At 49.2% G+C, this 20,157-nt stretch overlaps 1 protein-coding gene across 1 annotated transcript in view; it reads right to left on the bottom strand.

Moving 5' to 3' along the window:
- Positions 1-208: 208 nt before the first annotated feature.
- Positions 209-20,157, bottom strand: part of acbd6 (acyl-CoA binding domain containing 6) — an 81,112-nt gene continuing 61,163 nt past the window's right edge. The window contains exons 7-8 of the mRNA XM_084308000.1: positions 6,041-6,071; positions 209-744 (exon numbers count right to left, since the gene is read on the bottom strand). Coding sequence (XP_084164126.1) covers positions 590-744; positions 6,041-6,071 — 186 coding nt within the window. The 3' untranslated portion in view covers positions 209-589. The remainder of the gene's footprint in view (positions 745-6,040; positions 6,072-20,157) is intronic.

Raw genomic sequence — 20,157 nt, 5'->3', positions numbered from 1 at the left:
CACTTCACCAAAAAACAATTCACACCAGTGATGTCATCAGGGACATTGAATCCTTGTGTTGTGTTAATTACAGCACCATGAAATTATATAGATGCATTTTTTTTTAGCATTTTGTGTCAAATTCCAAACTGATCTGAAAGCTCCAATCAGAGTTTTTGGTAAAGAAAATGTAAATGAAAGGAAAGTCATATTTCTTTTGGTTGAATATTTTAATAGTGATAAATGACAATAATGATCAATGTATTCCTTGGAATATAAACACAGCTGAGAAATAAATGATTCAATAGTCAGAGAGGGCTGACCATGACGGGACTGGCCGACTTTCGGACCTGGGTAGAAAAAAAGTCTATGTATGTTTTCAGATGCTTTAAAAATGCTTGGGGTGCGCATGCTTTCATGCTCCTGCTAATCTGAGGCGGGGCCAGTGTTCACACCTCTTGGGACTGTCCCAACAGATTCCAATCAGGCCATGTGAGGTAAATCAAACACACCTCAAGCATTTTGAAATAATAAAAATTAAATAAAACACTTCTTCAGCTCAGGTCTACTAGCTGCTGAGGAGAGAGATAGAGAGGTAACAGGAGTGGTTTTAGCCTTTAGGAGCAGTGTACTGGCGCAGGAGAGAGGAGATGGCGCTGGATTCGGTCACCTCCTCGGGAAGGGAGCCCTCTAGGTCTTTGATTGTCGGGTCAGCTCCCGCCTTCAGCAGAAGCTCCACAATGTCTGCAAACTCACACGCCGACGCTGCGAGAGAGGAAGGAGGTAGAGGTGGGGAGTGAGAGAGAGAGGAAGGAGATAGAGATGGGGAGTGAGAGAGAGAGAGGAAGGTGGAAGAGGTGGGGAGTGAGAGAGAGAGGAAGGAGGTAGAGGTGGGGAGTGAGCGAGAGAGGAGGTGGTAGAGGTGGGGAGTGAGAGAGAGAGGAAGGAGGTAGAGATGGGGAGTGAGAGAGAGAGAGGAAGGTGGAAGAGGTGGGGAGTGAGAGAGAGAGGAAGGAGGTAGAGGTGGGGAGTGAGCGAGAGAGGAGGTGGTAGAGGTGGGGAGTGAGAGAGAGAGGAAGGAGGTAGAGTTGGGGAGTGAGAGAGAGAGGAAGGAGGTAGAGGTGGGGAGTGAGAGAGAGAGGAAGGAGGTAGAGGTGGGGAGTGAGAGAGAGAGGAGGAGGTAGAGGTGGGGAGTGAGAGAGAGAGGAAGGTGGTAGAGGTGGGGAGTGAGCGAGAGAGGAAGGAGGTAGAGGTGGGGAGTGAGAGAGAGAGGAGGAGGTAGAGGTGGGGAGTGAGAGAGAGAGGAAGGTGGTAGAGGTGGGGAGTGAGCGAGAGAGGAAGGAGGTAGAGGTGGGGAGTGAGAGAGAGAGGAAGGTGGTAGAGGTGGGGAGTGAGAGAGAGAGGAAGGAGGTAGAGGTGGGGAGTGAGAGAGAGAGAGGAAGGAGGTAGAGGTGGGGAGTGAGAGAGAGAGGAAGGAGGTAGAGGTGGGGAGTGAGAGAGAGAGAGGAAGGAGGTAGAGGTGGGGAGTGAGAGAGAGAGGAAGGAGGTAGAGGTGGGGAGTGAGAGAGAGAGGAAGGAGGTAGAGGTGGGGAGTGAGAGAAAGGAAGGAGGTAGAGGTGGGGAGTGAGAGAGAGAGGAAGGAGGTAGAGGTGGGGAGTGAGAGAGAGAGAGGAAGGAGGTAGAGGTGGGGAGTGAGAGAGAGAGAGGAAGGAGGTAGAGGTGGGGAGTGAGAGAGAGAGGAAGGAGGTAGAGGTGGGGAGTGAGAGAGAGAGGAAGGAGGTAGAGGTGGGGAGTGAGAGAGAGAGGAAGGTGGAAGAGGTGGGGAGTGAGAGAGAGAGGAAGGAGGTAGAGGTGGGGAGTGAGAGAGAGGAAGGAGGTAGAGGTGGGGAGTGAGAGAGAGAGGAAGGAGGTAGAGGTGGGGAGTGAGAGAGAGAGGAAGGAGGTAGAGATGGGGAGTGAGAGAGAGAGGAAGGAGGTAGAGGTGGGGAGTGAGAGAGAGAGGAAGGAGGTAGAGGTGGGGAGTGAGAGAGAGAGGAAGGAGGTAGATGTGGGGAGTGAGAGAGAGAGGAAGGGGGTAGAGGTGAGGAGTGAGAGAGAGAGGAAGGAGGTAGAGGTGGGGAGTGAGAGAGAGGAAGGAGGTAGAGGTGGGGAGTGAGAGAGAGAGGAAGGAGGTAGAGGTGAGGAGTGAGAGAGAGAGGAAGGAGGTAGAGGTGGGGAGTGAGAGAGAGAGAGAGGAAGGAGGTAGAGGTGGGGAGTGAGAGAGAGAGAGGAAGGAGGTAGAGATGGGGAGTGAGAGAGAGAGGAAGGAGGTAGAGGTGGGGAGTGAGAGAGAGAGGAAGGAGGTAGAGGTGGGGAGTGAGAGAGAGAGGAAGGAGGTAGAGGTGGGGAGTGAGAGAGAGAGGAAGGAGGTAAAGGTGGGGAGTGAGAGAGAGAGGAAGGAGGTAGAGGTGGGGAGTGAGAGAGAGAGGAAGGAGGTAGAGGTGGGGAGTGAGAGTTGGGGAGTGAGAGAGAGAGGAAGGAGGTAGAGGTGAGGAGTGAGAGAGAGAGGAAGGAGGTAGAGGTGGGGAGTGAGAGAGAGAGGAAGGAGGTAGAGGTGGGGAGTGAGAGAGAGAGGAAGGAGGTAGAGGTGAGGAGTGAGAGAGAGGAAGGTGGTAGAGGTGGGGAGTGAGAGAGAGATGAAGGAGGTAGAGGTGAGGAGTGAGAGAGAGAGGAAGGTGGTAGAGGTGGGGAGTGAGAGAGAGAGGAAGGTGGTAGAGGTGGGGAGTGAGAGAGAGAGAGGAAGGAGGTAGAGGTGGGGAGTGAGAGAGAGAGAGGAAGGAGGTAGGTGGGGAGTGAGAGAGAGAGGAAGGAGGTAGAGATGGGGAGTGAGAGAGAGAGGAAGGTGGTAGAGGTGGGGAGTGAGAGAGAGAGGAAGGAGGTAGAGGTGGGGAGTGAGAGAGAGAGGAAGGAGGTAGAGGTGAGGAGTGAGAGAGAGGAAGGTGGTAGAGGTGGGGAGTGAGAGAGAGATGAAGGAGGTAGAGGTGAGGAGTGAGAGAGAGAGGAAGGTGGTAGAGGTGGGGAGTGAGAGAGAGAGGAAGGTGGTAGAGGTGGGGAGTGAGAGAGAGAGAGGAAGGAGGTAGAGGTGGGGAGTGAGAGAGAGAGGAAGGTGGTAGGTGGGGAGTGAGAGAGAGAGAGAGCGATGACATGTAGAAGACAAAAACGGTGTATTTAATCCCAATATCCTCACACACCATCCATAGGAATGTGACAGGCGAGTGAAACACATTTCAGATCCGTACCATATGGTGTGTGAGACGAATATAAGTGAATTTACGTCATTAGTTTATTGTAAGTATTATAGTTTAATAAGGGATGTACCATCCAGCAGTCAATGAAAAGCCCATCTGCAGGCCCTGCTGTGACACTGGCCTGGACCTGTGGTTCCCTCAAACACTTTATTTCTGCCCCATTGGCAATTTGTGTCTCACTAAAAGGGGCCTTTCTCTCGCTCTCCAAGGATCCAGGGGGAGAAGAGGGGCTTGCACTTTCTTAACCCAGTTAGCGGGTCCTCGCATCGCTGATGCACCTCGCGCCCCCCTGACGCACCCCTCCCATGCTCTCCTCTCCTCTCCTCTGCCCTCCTCCCTCCCTCTCTCACTCTGAGTGCTCTTCTCTGTCCGTGTCAATCGCTCACTCTGCTTAAAGAGCAGCCTCTCTGCTCCTCCGTGACGCTGATGTCAGCAGCTGCGTTGATTGACAGTCAGGCCTTTTAACCTCCCGCCCAGTGGTGGGAGTGTGTGTGAGCGAGTGAGAATGTGTGTGTGTGTGTGTGTGTTTGTGTGTGTGTATGTGTGACTGTGTGAGTGAGTGAGATATGGCGGTACTGTACACGTGTGTATATACACTATATCTTGTGTGAGAGTGTGCGTGTCGGCCGTCACTCCACACTCCAACCAAAGCCCCCTCCTTATTCTCCCGGCCTGCCTCCTCTTCCTCCTCTAAAGACAGTGTTTTATTCCGCGCCGGGCGCAGCGTGTGAGAGCGTGGCGGGCGTCTCGTCCAGACCTTGGGGCTGTAAAACGCACACGGCTCTCTGGGGAGCTGTGGAAGAGGAGGAACAATTTATGGTGAGCAGTAAACCTTGTATTAATCACTTGCCAGCCACTGTGGCCCTGTGCAAAGAGAGGTGGGAATGAATTTTCATTCTCTGCTATTTGTCTCCCGGAGTTCATCGCTTATGTTTATTAGTTATCTCTTTATACCCTATCCTCTATATCCTCGGGGCTTCCTCTGCTGTGTGGTGTGTGTGTGTGTGTGTGAGTGTGCGAGTGTGTGAGTGCGTGTGTGTGTGTGTGTGTGTGTGTGTGTAGGTGTGTGTGTGTGAGTGAGTGTGTGTGAGTGTATGGATCCTCAGACAGCGATGGTGGTGCGACGCGTGCCCCCCCCCCCCCACCATGCTGCCAAGCTGGAGGACAGATGGTGTAGCCACACACACACACACACACACACACACACACACGCACACACACACACACACACACACACACACACACACACACACGCACACACACACACACGTGTGTGGGCTCAGAGGACATGGGACCCGCCCCTGGGGGAGATGTGTGTGGGGGGGGGCACAGGGGGGGCACAGGGGGGTCAGGGGAGTTTGAGGAACACTGTTGATTTCCTCGGGGAGACCTGGTGATGATTATTACACACAAACACTGTAGAGAAGGAGAAGATACACACACAAGCATCCATTCATACATGTACACGTGCACGTATTCATACACACACACACACACACACACACACACACACACACACACACACAGACACACACACACACACGCACACACACACACACACACACACACACACACACACACACAACTGACAGTGAGATGGAAACAAGGAGGAATGAAGGAGACTCTGATGGATGAAATGCACCTGAAATAGCAACTATAGAAAGAATAGATGGGAGAGAGAGGAGAGAGGAGAGAGAGAGAGAGAGAGAGAGAGAGAGAGAGAGAGAGGAGAGAGAGAGAGAGAGAGAGAGAGAGAGAGAGAGAGAGAGAGAGAGAGGAGAGGAGAGAGAGAGAGAGAGAGAGAGAGAGAGAGACGAGATGAAGATAAATAAAGCAAGCACAGAGGAGGAACTATCAGTACATAATTATATCCAGGTTGAGATACATGCTTCTTAGTTTTTTAACGAAAGTTTAAGAAAGTTCTTATTTACAGCAATGGCTTGGGGGAGTAGGGGGGGCAATAATGACATGGGGGGGGTACACACACACGCACGCACACACACACACGCACGCACACACACACACACACACACCTGGGAGCTGCCCAGTAACATCACAGCCAGCACAATGTACTGTACGCCTATTGCTTATTAACAGCGAAGGAGTGCGCCGAATGCTTCCACGTTTTCCCTGATTGGCTGCGACACGCCCCGCGGCAACCGCGGAGCGGAGCGGCAGAGCTTGCGGCATTATTTAGCCGTAAACCGCCATGATTCTCATTCGAAGCTTAGCTCACCTGGCAGCGCAGCGGTCCTGCGGTCCGTTGATTTCAAGTTCGAAACCATCAATTTAAAAAAAAATAAAAATTTTAACGTGTATATCTTTCGCCGGTTAAGGTTAGGCATGGTTAAGGTTAAGGTTAAGGTTAGGCATTGTTTCGGAGTTGGTTAAGGTTAGAAAGGTTAAGTTTAGGCGCTGTTAAGGAGCTGGTTAAGGTTAGAGTTTGTCTTAGAGAATGGCAATATTCTTTCTATGGTTAAGGTTAAGTTAGGCATGGTTAAGGTTAAGGTTAAGGTTAGGCATTGTTTCGGAGTTGGTTAAGGTTAGAAAGGTTAAGTTTAGGCGCTGTTAAGGAGCTGGTTAAGGTTAGCGTTTGTCTTAGAGAATGGCAATAGACAGCCTATTTCCGCACTGCCGCTCTCTCGCGCTGCCGCAGTCACATGGTCACATTGTCACATTCTTGCACTCCTCCGCTGTTAAAAAGCACCACGCGTACTGTACCCTCACAGAAATGTGTTAAATGAATTAAGGTCGGTGTATGGAAGCTTCCTTACCGTAATGTAACGCTGTCTGTCCCTCATCATCCTGTAAAAGACAGAAACAAAAAACACTTCATTAACCTTTTCACCAGACACTAGATGTAATCAGTACTCAATGCGACTCGATGACAGACGCAGTAGTAGGCGGAGAGCGAACGTTGACACAGTGCAATACCAGCACAATGCAAAACAACACATCTCAGTGTTTTATATCAAATGAGTTAGTTAGAAAGACTAACAAATTAACTTTCCTTTCTAGGTGGCAGACAAAGCCATCCATGTTTCATTGTGGCAAAAATGGGATTATGAGGAAAAAAGATTAAATATTGATCTGACAAAGCGGTGACCCTACGATTAAAACCTTTCAACTTGCAGGTGACTTTCCAGTTCTGATCAACCTGGCTCAATGAGCTCCATCTCTCTCTTTAACATTTTTTTTTTAAATGTTTTTGGTAGATTTTTATTGTTTTTACTACCGGGCAGTCCGGTAGAGAGAGAAAGAGAGGAAGAACGGGAGACGGAGCGGGGGGAAGACATTCGGCAAAGGACGCCGGGTCCGGGAATCGAACCCGGGTCGGCCGCTTCGCGACGCAGCACGTTACATGGTTCGCCACTTGGGCGCCCGAGCTCCATCTCTAAGACCACCCCCTCCAAGCCCTCTACAAGCCCCGGTCCAAGCCTTCTTATCCTGGGTTAACCTGCCATGTTGCCTGGCCCTGGCAGATCTCAGTGGGAAGGAACGGGTGGGAGGGCTAGTGCCCTGTACTGTGGCTGGAGCTGTGTGTGGTGTGTGCGCGTGTGTATGTGTGTGTGTGTGTGTGTGTGTGTGTGTGTGTGTGTGTGTGTGTGTGTGTGTGTGTGTGTGTGTGTGTGTGTGTGTGATGGGAGGTCCTGGAGGGCTAAAGCGTGCTAAATGAATTAACCATGGATGTTTCCTGACCCGGGGACAAAGGAGTCACAGTCTGGGGGGACTGGAGTGGCTAAGGTGCGTGTGTGTGTCTGTGTCTGTGTGTGTCTGTGTGTGTGCGTGTGTGTGTATTTTGACCAGTGGAGGTGATGGCTAGGGCTAGGGAGGGTCAATGGTAGGGTGTAAGTCTCTTTAGTGCTGCGTGTCCGTGTGTGTCCACTTCTTAATCACCCCAAGCTGCCTTTTCAGCTCATAATGATGATAAATGGTCAGATGGTTGCCACCAACCTCAGCACAGGCACACTTCACTGAGCCAGACTTCAGAGACCGATTGAATCCTAACCACCAGCGAGCCACATTCTCTTGCTGCTTGCTAGTGACATTAAATATCGGTGCAGTATCACAACTGGGTAAAAGTGTTTAAACGGATAGTTTGGATCTTCTTTTTACCACCCTAGCCCTACCTAACAATCATGTTGTCGATCGGTAGAATCCTGTCTCAGCACAATCCATGTTGTTCCTCGTGCTAGCACCAGCTAGTTAGCCACAAACTAATGCAAAGTCAATGGGGTCAAGCTCCTGTCTATGCAAGCGGACTGAAGACAACTGGAATCTACTTTGTGTGCACTCTGTGGAGTAGATTTCAGTTGTCTTCAATCAATGTATACAGACAGGAGCTTGACCTCACTGACTCTGCATTGGTTTGTGACTAACTAGCTGGAGCTCGTATGAGGAACAGCATGGATTGTGCTGAGAAAAAAACTCTACTATCCCTTTGAGTATAAATGATTAATTTCTCTTTCCGTATTTTCCATTATGATAACAGATCCTCCTCCATTGTGTTTCTCTGTGAAGTAATGTTAACATGTCCTCCTCTTGTTTCTCACGAGGCTCTATCTTTCTATTTCTACCTCTCATCCATCTCTCCCTCCAATTCCTCCTCACCCGCCTCTCTCTCTCTCTCTCTCTCTCTCTCTCTCTCTCTCTCTCGCTCTCTCTCTCTCTCCGTCAAGCCCCGGTGTAGAGTGATCCTATTGTCGTGGCCCTCTCTCTGTCTCAGAGGGCCAGCACTTCAGAGACCTGCTGATTGGATTAGAGCTTTCTATTCCCTCTGGCTGGATCAGGGAACTCTGATGCAAATCACCGCTGGTGAAAAAAACAAAACGCTAGCTACTATAGTTAGCTCAAGACAACAATGCTGTCTGCCAGTCAACTCACAGTCTGAGGTTAGTTTATGTACTACATCTATCCTTGATAATAACACTAAATAGACAGAAACATAGCCAACATGAAAATGAAATAGATTATTACATTTGAATTTCAATCTTTATTTAATCTCGAAAGATCATTGAGAGCAAGCTCTCATTTACAACGACGTCGAGAAATACGGCACATCATAAATACAAAAACAGTGTAGAAATGGAGAAGTCAATCCATTAAACATTTAAAATAATTAAAAAAAACAACTGCAGACTGTAGTGAAATCTTTGGCTATTAAATATTTAAACTGATCAATGGATACTAATGTATTGAGTTTTAAAACGCTTTGCAAAATGTTCCACGTGTCAGGGGCACAGGAGCTAAAAGCAGATTTTCCTAATTCTGTACAAACTCTGTGGACCGTAAGTGTAATAAGGTCCAGAGTTCCAGTCCAGTTCCAGTGATGTAGGGTAGAAGATCATCAACAATGGCTTTATACAGAAACAGATGCCAGTGCAAGTCACATCTCTCTGCCAGAGAGGACCACCCAACCTTGTCATACAGGATACAATGATGGGCTGACCTTCGAATTTTTTTTTGGAATTCGAAGCTTCGGGGCCGAGATTCGATTTTAATTCGAAGCTTCGAGATTAAAAAAATAAATTAAAAAATTTACATTTTTATTTTTTTTTTATGTTGTGGGACTTGTACAGCACTTTGTTCAACTTTGTCAGTGCTGTACAGATGAAACCTTTTTAAATCTTAGACAAACGAAACACTTTGCTTTCATGAAATATTGTAAGCCATCATTTGAGGCTTTATAAAAGCAGCACAATTAACACAAATCTGTCAGTGCCGAGCCCGACCTCATCTTAAATAAGAGGCAGAGTTGATTTAGCAAAAAATAAATAAAAAATTATTATACCACATTATATTATTATATTCGAATCCCATGCCCATCGAACGAAGCTTCGAAGCATTTAAGACAGTCCGATGGGTACCATAACTATCACTGGTGATACATCCAAGGGTAGAATGATATACAGAATCCAAAGGCCAAACATAGGAAAACTGGTTTTGTTGCAAAAAGTCAACCTTCTGTCGCAGTTTACTTGCCACATGTCAAGATATTCATATTCTTTAACACTCTCAATAACAGACCCATTCACAGTACATTCATTATCATACAAGATCCATGATGTACTAAATCCCTTTTTATATCGAGTATACACCTCAGATTAACATGGCTTTTCATCCTGCTTAGCTTGTAAAAACATATGAAAAACATATACAACTAATGTAATCTGGTATTCTTCTTTCTAGTACAACACACGGTACAGCGGTTGCACACAGCCTCAACACATGCACACAGCCTCAACACATGCACACAGCCTCAACACATGCACATTTGCATATACAAGAGTGACAGATGTTTACAGCGGAGGCCACGAGGAAGACCTTGATGCACATAAATACATACCGTATAATTAAAATGTAAGGGGTTTAGGCCCTAATCTGTAGCCTGTGCTAATATGATGTTAGTCCCCCTCCACACACACACACAAGCAAACGCTTTACATCACACTGACTATATGTGTGTATATTCTGCTCAGAAAAGGTCTAGAAATATGTAGCCTGCCAAAGGTTATTATATGTACTGTGCATGATGATACACATGGCTGCATGTTTCCTGTGTGTGTGTGTGTGTGTGTGTGTGTGTGTGTGTGTGTGTGTGTGTGTGTGTGTGTGTGTGTGTGTGTGTGTGTGTGTGTGTGTGTGTGTGTGTGTGTGTGTGTGTGTGTGTGTGTGTGTGTGAGAGAGAGAGAGAGAGTGAGAGGTCAGTGGCCTGTCCTCTCAGCGTTCCCTAATGCCCCACTAGGATCCACCAGGGGCTTGATGGAATGACAGGAAATTGGATTGTCTTCCATTTGCTTTGGAAGCAGAGCCTCTATGTGGGAGACTTCCTCCTATAGCTACAGAGTTAGCTACTATAATGCCCCCCACTCCTCCACCCATCCCATTACGGAGCCATGGAGCACCAAACCTCTGCTTTTACGTGTCACCAAAGTTTCCCTTAGCACTGCAGAAATGCCATGGTAGATGTCAGCATATAAGACTGAATAAAGCCCATACAATATAGAGAAAGAGAGAGAAAGAGAGAGAAAGAGAGAGAGAGAGAGAGAGAGAGAGAGAGAGAGAGAGAGAGAGAGAGAGAGAGAGAGAGAGAGAGAGAGAGAGAGAGAGAGAGAGAGAGAGAGAGAGAGAGAGAGAGAGAGAGAGAGAGAGAGAGAGAGAGAGAGGAGATATGGCGCTGTGTAGCACACTAATGGAGTTGGTCTGTACCCCTTGGAGAAGAATGGTTAGGGAGTGATGTATTTGTATGATTGCAGTTCTACTAATCTATAGTTCTACCATGTGGGGTAAAGATGAATGGGAGTGAAAGCAGAGCGAGTCAGAGGATTCAGAGGTACGTTACAGTGTGTTATTCCTTTGTACCTAAACAAATACAAGTCAAATAGGAGCAATTGATCCAAACCTGTCTCACTTATTTTGCTTTACTCTTTATGTGTGTGTGTGTGTGTGTGTGTGGGGAGGGGGGGGGGGGGGGAGAGAAGGAAAAAGAGAAGGAAAAAGACAGTAACTCACTGTGTGTGTGTGTGTGATAGTGAGAGAGGAGAAAGACAGTAAGCCACTGTGTGTGTGTGTGTGTGTGTGTGTGTGTGTGTGTGTGTGTGTGTGTGTGTGTGTGTGTGTGTGTGTGTGTGCGCGTGTGTGTGTGAGAGAGAGAGAGAGAGAGAAGAAGAAAGAGTAACTTAGTCACTATGGGGCGAATTCACAAAGGGATTGCGCTGCTTTTTCCGACGCTATGCCTGTGCAAATAGCCCCAAAACAAACCTTGCTATTCACAAAGCACACGCAAAGGGTGAAATACCATGCTGACTGCGTTGCCATCATCATTGCGTCTCTGTGCGTCCGTGCTCTTTGCGGGTATTTAAATTAGGTAACTTTGCATTTTTTTTTTATTTCTCAATCTAAAAATATTTTCACTGGCACAGTGCCTAACGTTGGCCTAAAGATTCACCACCATGGACAGGTCTGCTCAAAGAAATGTATTTTGGGATGACATGACAAACAAATGCAATGACAAAAGATAGTGACAAAAACAAAGGATGCAATTGTGTCATGAAAATACAAATTAAGAAAGCTCTATACAGTACATTACGAAATAAACAAAATACAAATGGTGAAAAATACAGTCTACTGTCTATCTGTTATAGAAACGAAGAGCTATTGATTTCTAAATGTTCCTTGTCCTTTCAGACAAGTTTTTTTTGTTTATGTAGGTTTTTGATTGATTTTTGCTACTGGGCAGTCCGGTAGAGAGAGAGAGAGAGAGAGAGAGAGAGAGGAGGAATGGGAGATGGACCGGGGAAGACATTCGGCAAAGATCACCAGGTCCGGGAGTCGAACCCGGGTCGGCCGCGTTGCACCGTAGTGCTGTATGCGGTGCGCCACTCGGGCGCCCGAGAAGCTTTAGTTTTCTGTCTGCCATTGTCCTAGGACATGCATACTGTTGCATGGGCAGTATTTATACTGTTTGACCATATCAAGAGCAAATTGCACACTGTATGGGCATGTGTGCGCTAGTATATCATTCGGGCAATATCTTTAGTGAATAGGTCCTTAAGACGGAGCACATAGTGGGTGCAAAGCACACGCAGTTAAGGGTGCTATTAGCGGCCGCAATCCATTCTTTGTGAATTTGCCCCTGTGTGTGTGTGTGTGTGTGTGTGTGTGTGTGTGTGTGTGTGTGTGTGTGTGTGTGTGTGTGTGTGTGTGTGTGTGAGATAAGAAGAAAGAGAGTAAGTCACTGTGTGTGAGTGAGAGAGGAGAAAGACAGTAAGCCACTGTGTGTGTGTGTGTCTACATGCACACTTGACTATATTAATAAGTCCATCTCTGTTTATGTATTTGTTTGCAATGGTGGAGCCCCGAGAGGCTTCTTCAATCACATTATCCTAAAAGAGCAGAATGCAGGAATGTCTAGACAACAGAGTTGAAAGGGAGAGAGAGAGAGAGAGACAGACAGACAGATATACAGACAGACAACGTCTGCAGCTGCACTTGTCTCACGGTCACTGAGTAGCACAGATAGACTATTATAGAGCTTGGGAACATACTATAGGCTACTGATAATGTAAACAATAGCAGGTAGTAATTCCCATCACAGGTGTCTGGGCCTATACAGTATATCCTACCATCCTACTATAACATGTGGAAAAGTCTGTCCGTCCATCCATCTGCATCCATTCTTCTACTCAATGGGTTGGCCAATCAATCTGCAATTGCACATGGGCATTGAGCATTGGCATAGTCCCAAATTTAAACAGTTTAAATGTAAACAGTTTTTGAGGCATGTGCCTCCGTGGAAGTCTACATGTAGTAGTTGCACACGCATCCCTAGGTGTTATCTCATTTATAAACACCATCTTGTGTTGCCGCAGTTGGAAAAGAAGAGGGGAATACGAGTCTGCAAGCCAGCGTTTGCAGAAAATCATTACAGAAGATTCTTGCCAACAACAACAAGCAAGCAGCGCAGCACAGGTAACTTCCAAGCTCAACTACAGTGTAACGTCAGGGTAGCTGTAGCAATGCCTGAGCCAACTGCTAGAACGTTAGCGTTACCAAGTTAACGTCACCTAGCTGTTGTTGACAGGTATAACGTTACATATGACTATTAGGAGTGGCAGCATTCATCATAAATCAGGAATTAACCGTATGTAAGTTAGAGTCATGCAGGCTGAGTGGAGTAGTCATGCATTCTTGGATATGGAGTAGTATATAATATAATATACTAGTAATATATATATATATATATATATATATATATATATATATATATATATATATATATATATATATATATATATATATATATATATATACTGTATAACATATAACATTATTGTAACTGAGGGGTACAATTCCCTGACTGTATTAAATAAGTATGGTATCATTAAACCACTACTGTCTTATGTACATTACTACTGGCCATACAGTACACAGGTATATGTGATGAACACTTCCCACAATGACACGGTTCCACACAAACTTGGTTAGAATAATATTTATTAGCAGCAAATAGTAAATTACATTACTTGGTCGCGCTTGTAAGGCAAAGAATGTGCGTAAGTAATCAATAGCGTAAGTCCATTATAATATTACGCAGGAGATAATGAATACCACCTGTCTCTTAGGAATTATATCTATGGTACACTAGTAGGGCAGCAAGAGATACTAGTAGGGTCCCTCCGGTTGTAGGCCAGCAAGGGGAGAGGATTTGTCGGTAGCAAAGTCTGGGTCAACGAAGAATAGGGAGACTCCAGGTACAGGAGACGGTGCAATAATCTCTTGATCCGCAGACGAATAACAGCTATTCTCCGGCATGCAGCTCCGCATGGAAGAAAGCTAGCCAGCCTCAGGCTTCTGAGAGGCGGACTCGACGTTGCTCCTCACAGGGTAAATCCCACACAATTGTGGGTGTAGACGATTCTCCGCTCCATCAATTACAGGACCAAAGCAAATATAATCCAGCCGAAAAGGGCTATGCAGTCGTCGGGTAGGTTATCCAGTGTACATGTCCACACGGTCCTCATCTAGGGCTCCTCGGGTGAAGGCGCCAGGTTAAGCTGCCCAGCCTGGATAAGCACACTAGGCTGGTACGAGGAAACGTTGGTGATGCTGGTCACTGTAGAACGGTAGCCGCACGATACACTATACATAAATAGACTATTACTGAATTAATAGAATATGTCGAACTCGACGGTACAGCGTTAAACTCTGATACTTCAGCTATTAATTCGCACGCGGTCTCAATGCTCTATTTGGGGCCAAACAGGCCTTACTTCACCGCACGTTGTATCGTGGGTGAGGCTTCAACTTATTGGGTAACTCTACTTCTGTATTCACCTGCGCCGTATTTATACGTTAGGTGAACAAACTAGTACCAGCCTTATTCCTGTCTCGTATTCTTGCGCAGAGCCGTTCATGCCCAGGCATGTCTTTGGCGGTGACTTTGAACTAGACCTTGGGGGTATGGCAGTGGCGCCTAAGGGACCGCTGTCCAATAGGAGAACGAAATATTATGGTCTGTACTAGGTAAAGGGATATTCTGTGTATATGTACAAAGAATACACAAGGGATATCAGACGATATACAAATATTATGCAATACATATCAAGTAGAAAATATATATATTCGGTTTAATCTGATCCTTCGTAACAGCCGCCTCCTAATTAGTCTCACCTAATTAGATAAGCAGAGACAGATTAACCGCACTGTCCACTACTCAATGTCCGTTGTGAGGGTAGGGCAGTTCACAAAGTCAGGGGGTCATGGTCGTCATCAAAAGTGTCGGGGAGCCTTGGCAACTCTATCAGCCTCGCCACGGGCCGGGTGTATGTCCGCCCTTGGACGAGCACTTCTGCCGCTCTGACCTTTCCGTCGGCACCAGTGATCACTTTGCTTACGCGGCCGGCCGGCCACATAGCTCGGGGTAGTGACTGGTCGATAATCATGACGACTGTTCCTTCTGTCAAATTGTCTCTTTCTTTCACCCATTTCTGGCGGGTCTGTAGAGACGGTAGATAGTGGAGGAGGAAACTGTTCCAAAACTTGTCAGCCAATACTTGACTGTACCTCCACATTCTTCGGCCGTTCGCTTCTTCAGGCCTGTACACTGTCTGTGGTAGCGCGGGGTCCAGCCGCCCCATCAAGAGTGTGTTGGGGGTGACTGGGTCGACATCTGCTACATCACTTGAGACGTAACCGAGGGGCTTTGAGTTCAATACTCCCTCGATCTCCGTGAGGACTGTCGTGAGGACTTCTTCCGCCACGGTCTGGGCCCCAAGCACGGCGTACAGGGCTGTCTTTATTGAACGTACTTCTCGTTCCCAAGTTCCACCGAAGTGAGGTGCATTCGGGGGGTTAAACTGGAAATCAATCTGAGATGGAGCGAGGTGGGTCTTCAGTTCTGGGCCCATAGCTTGGAAGCTCTCTCTCAGCTCTCTTTCTCCGCCTTTGAAGTTTGTCCCGTGATCAGACAATAATATAGACGGTTTTCCTTTCCGCGATGTGAATCTACGGAAGGCCATAAGGAATGAGTCCGTACTCATGGTTGGAAGGAGTTCTATGTGTATCGCTCGGGTGGTCATGCATTTGAATACAATACCCCACCGCTTCTCCGTCCCTCTTCCTTTCTTTACATACAGCGGGCCGAAACAGTCCATACCGGTGGAGTGAAAAGGCTTGTCGCCGAGTCGGAGGCGACAGGGGGGTAGGTCAGCCATCCGGGGTATACTGGGCTGTGCTCGCCATTTGCGACAGTCTAGACAGGTCCGCTGGAAGCGTCGTACTGCTTCTCTTCCTTGCAGTATCCAATACCGATGTCTGATCTCCGCGAAGACTCTCTCTGCCCCGGCGTGGTGCACGTCCTCGTCGTATTTCTTTATGATGAGCTCTGTGACCTTGTGTCGGCTGTTTAAGACTATCGGGTACTTGACGTCATCCGGTAAGTCTGGGGCTCTCCTCAGACGACCACCCACTCTGATGAGATTATGGGCGTCGCTCTCAGGGGCTAAGTGGAGCAGTCTGCTGTCTGACGGGACTGGCTTTGATCCCTGCAGACAGTCTAGCTCGTCGGGGAACGAGTCTCTCTAGGCTCGCTGTAGCAGAAGGAGTTCTGCTTCTTCGTAGTTAGCTGCAGTAATGTCAGTAGTGGGCTGAACCTCTGGGTGGTGCCACAGGAATGTCTTTAGCTGCGCACTCTCAAGGGTGAGGCAGTCGTCTATGTTGGGATCTGTGGGGACGAGTGTGTGTGTCAACCCACAGAACATAGATTTCTTCTTCTCTGCCTCCTCTTCACTCGCCTCCCGTGGGGTGGGTGTAGGCCACTCTTCTTCCGGGAGCTTGAGGAACTCGGGCCCATCACTATATAGATTGTGACGGGTGAGGTCATCCAGGGACATTCCCCGTGTGATGACGTCAGCTGGGTTCTGTTTTGTGTCCACATACCTCCAGCATGCTGCTTCTGTTAAATCTTGGATCTCTGTGATTCTGACTCCCACAAAGACCTTGTATCTACACGAATCGGACTGGATCCATGTGAGTACGGTCATGGAGTCTGACCACAGGATTGTTCTTTGCACCGGGATGGTGAGTTCACGTTGGATTAACGTGGCGAGTTGCGCTCCTGCTAGGGCTGCGCAGAGCTCTAGACGCGGGATAGATTGTTGCTTGCGGGGGGCTATTCTTGAGCGAGCCAGGATGAAGGCAGTATGTATTTCTCCTCCCTCCTCTCGGGCCCGCAAGTAGGCCACCGAACCGTAGGCTACTTCGGAGGCGTCGCTGAAGACGTGCAGGTCCCTCTGGCACGTCTCCGGCCTCACTGTGGGTGGGAAGTAGCTGCGGCGTATGTTGACACCTGGGAGCGAGCTGAGTTCTGTCTCCCACTCTCTCCATGTGGAGGCAAGGTGTTCGGGTATGGGGTCGTCCCAGCCCTGGTCCTTGTCCCATACCGCTCTTACAATCATCTTTGCCCTGGTGGTGTAAGGTAGAATACATCCCAACGGGTCATATTGTCTGGCGAGTGTTCTGTATACACTCCGTCTTGTGGTCGGTAGTGAAGTCGACCTTCCCTGCTCCGTGGTCAGGGGTGTGTGTTTATAATGGAGCGAGTCTGTTTTGAAGCGCCAGACTAGTCCTAATGTCATTTCTTGGGCTTCTCCTGGGATGGTCGCCATCCAGGTCTCACTGCTTGCTGCCTTGTCCTCTGGGGAGAGGCTGCGCAATACTTGAGGGTCGCTGCTGGCCCACTGCCGGAGATCAAAGCCGCCTTTGATCAGGGAGGCGCGGAGCTTGAGTAGGAGGGCCTCGGCTTCTTCTGGCGTCGAGACGCTTTGCAGACAGTTGTCCACGTAGAAACTATTTCCTACACTTTGTCGGATCTCTTCATCAGCTGCTGGGTCTTCTGCGACGTGTTTTTGCAGTGCGAACGTAGCACAGCATGGGCTGCATGTGGTTCCGAAAGGGAGGATTTCCCATTGATAGATGGATGGTTGCTCATCCCCGATCCTCTCTCTCCATAAGAACCGCAGCAGGGGCTTGTCCTCTTCCACTAGTCGCACCTGCAGGAACATCCCTTTGATGTCACCGCTGATGGCCACCTTGTCTTGGCGGAAACGTAGCAACACGCCTAGTAGAAAGGGGCAGAGTGTTGGGCCGGGCAAGAGCTCTTTATTCAGATTTTGTGATCCGATTTGGTAGCTGCAGTTAAACACAATACGATCCTTGCCGTTGTGGTGGACTTTGTGGTGCGGCACGTACCATGATTCGGTCGTCTGATCGGCCTCTTTAATGTCAATTTTCTTTATGTGTCCCGCTGTGATTAGCTTGTCAATCTCAGCGCGGTACACAGTAGCTTGAGCGGGGTCTCTGGCTAGGCGCCGCTCTGTGTTCGATAGATACCGCTCCGTCGCTTCTTTTGGGGCGTGGAAGGTAGGCATACCCTCTCGCCTCAGGAGTGGAGTTGCGTATCTCATCACTCCGTTGACTTCGACTCTCTTTGTCCCCCGCTCGAGGAGGGCTATGGCATAAATGTCTTCCTTGGAACGAATGTGTTTCTTTTCGTTCTTAAAGGGCATTGTCTCTAGTGTCCCTAGCCTCTCGACGTGCTGTAGGAGGGTGGTGTCTTCTTCTGTCACTCTGGAGTGGAGGCAGCGAGTGGCTGCTGTTCGGTTAGGAGACCTAGAGAGGGGGCCTTGTAATGTCCATCCTAGGCGGGTCTCGACTGCTGCTGGACAGCCTCTGGGCCCAGTGTGGACCCGGTCCATCGGGACGATGAGGTGTGCATGGTCGGATCCTATCAGCAGGGTCGGGGTGGCACCGTCTATGAGCGGTATAGGTAGTTGACGCAGGTGCACATATTTATCCATCAGCTTGGCGATGGGGTAGGTGTACTGCGACAGGCCTATGTCTTGGCTGGTGAAAGCGTTAGTGATCCTATACCGTCTCTCTGGCTGCCCGCTTGCTGCGATAGTGAAGGAGACGTTCTCGCCCTTGATCGTCTTCAGGTCTCTTCTTATTGTCCGAATCGTCATCGTTTCTTCGCTCCCCCGCAGCCCCAGCTGGGCCGCAGCGGACGCGAGGAGAAGGGTCTTCTCTGACCCGTCGTCAAGGACGGCGTAGGTGTCCATGACCTTGTCTTCGTAACTCAATGTTACGCGGGCCACCTTCAAGAGCACCCGGGCGCCCCCGCTGCTGGCGGGGTCAATGTACATAACACTTGCCTTTGTGCTGCTTGAGGGTGCAGGCTTTCTTCTGTTACTGTCATGTAGGACGTCCAAGTGGGCTCCGTCACACCGACTACACCTCTTCTTTAAGCGGCAATCGGCTGCCATGTGACTGCGCGCACATCGGTAACAGCGTCGGTTGGACTTTATCCATTGACTCACCTCGTCGGCGGTCATCTTCTTGAACGTGTCACAGTGTGACAGCCAGTGTTCCTTTTCGCAGTACGGGCATACAATCTTCCACTTCTCTTTCATCGAGGGGGTACTGTGGTTCTTGTTGCTCGGTACTGATTCGGCTTGGTGCATGACGGTCACCAGCCTGCGGCCATCGTTTGCTCTCCTAGGTCCCTCTCTGGAGCTTGGCGTGCTCCGCACGAACGTATCCAACCGTAGGCTGTTGACTTCTCTCGCCAGGAAGTCGGCTAGGTCTAGGAGGGATGGCTCGGGACCGTTAGGATCACGGTGGTCTCTTTGCCGCCTGAAGCGCTTTTGTCGGGCGGGCGGAAGCTTCTCTAAAATCCTCTCAACATTAGAGTTTGCGTACAGTTCGTGCATACCCTTTTCCCTTTGTGCCCCCAGCATCCATACCAGGGATTGCACCTTGATAGACAGGTCATCTAGTGAGCGATTGTCTGTTGCTGGGGGTAGACGGTCAATATTCCTTATCTCTTGTATTACGTAGTCCCATATGCGTCCATAACGTTGGTCGAGGGCTGCTAGAGCCGCGGTGTATGGGGTAGTAGAGGTGGAATATGCCAGCGCTATATTGTGCGCTCTGGGCACCTTCAGGTGCTTGAGTAGGATAGCATACTTGTACGGTTCATCTGTTACATCGGACATCATTGTCTCTAAGCACATTCGTAGCTCTGTGTACTGTGCTCTGTTCTCGTGCGTGAAGTCCGGGAACGTCGGTGTGCCAAGGTACGATGCCATGGATGGCTGGCACATCGGTGAGCGTTGGAGGAGAGGCCTCCTAGGCGAGTCTCCTCTTACTTGTCGTGGTGGGCTGGTACCGGTCGGGTACCAAGGCCCGCGTACCCAGGTGCTGTTCCTCGGGGCTGGTCGTGCGTCAAGCTCACCCGTGAATTGAGTCGGGGGTCTGTAGCGCAGAGCCGCGGGGGTAAAGTCTGGGCTGTACTGGACCTCCTGGTCCTGTGGAGTACGATGATGCTGTTGGGCTTGACTCTCCTCCTCTCCCTCTTCTTCTTCCTCTGCCAGGTCATCTAGATCCTGTAGTCGTCTATTTAGCCTCTCCGCGGCATAGGCCGGTTCTTCCCTGTTGCTGGGTCTCGCTTGGACCGGTCGGGGAAGGGGTTCGGAGAGGGGTATAGGCTCTCTCTGTTGGCCGGGCTCAGGGTCGCTTGATCGGGTAGGGGATGGTGCCCTAGACCCTTGTCTTGACGAGGCCCTGGAGCCCCGTGCGGAGGGAGGGGGGGTTACCCTGGTAATCAGTTGCTCCATTATCTGCGCTTGTAATCGGTCGCGCTCGGCTTCGCGCTTGGTGTGGGCGAGGTCGCGCTCTGCTTCGCGTTGGGCACCGGCGGCGGCGCGCTGGGCTTCGGCGCGGTCTCTTTCCATATTCTCTTCCCTCTGGAGGCGTCTAGTCTCTAGGCGTATGCGGTCTTCGTCACTCCGTTGCTGCGCCTGGAAGCGCTCTCGCTCGGTCGCAGAGTGTT

The sequence above is a fragment of the Notolepis coatsorum genome (genome assembly GCF_963971535.1).
Source record: "Notolepis coatsorum genome assembly, chromosome: 2".
Lineage (NCBI taxonomy): Eukaryota > Metazoa > Chordata > Actinopteri > Aulopiformes > Paralepididae > Notolepis > Notolepis coatsorum.
The sequence above is the reverse complement of the archived record's forward strand: the minus strand, read 5'-3'. Positions and strand labels throughout refer to the sequence as shown.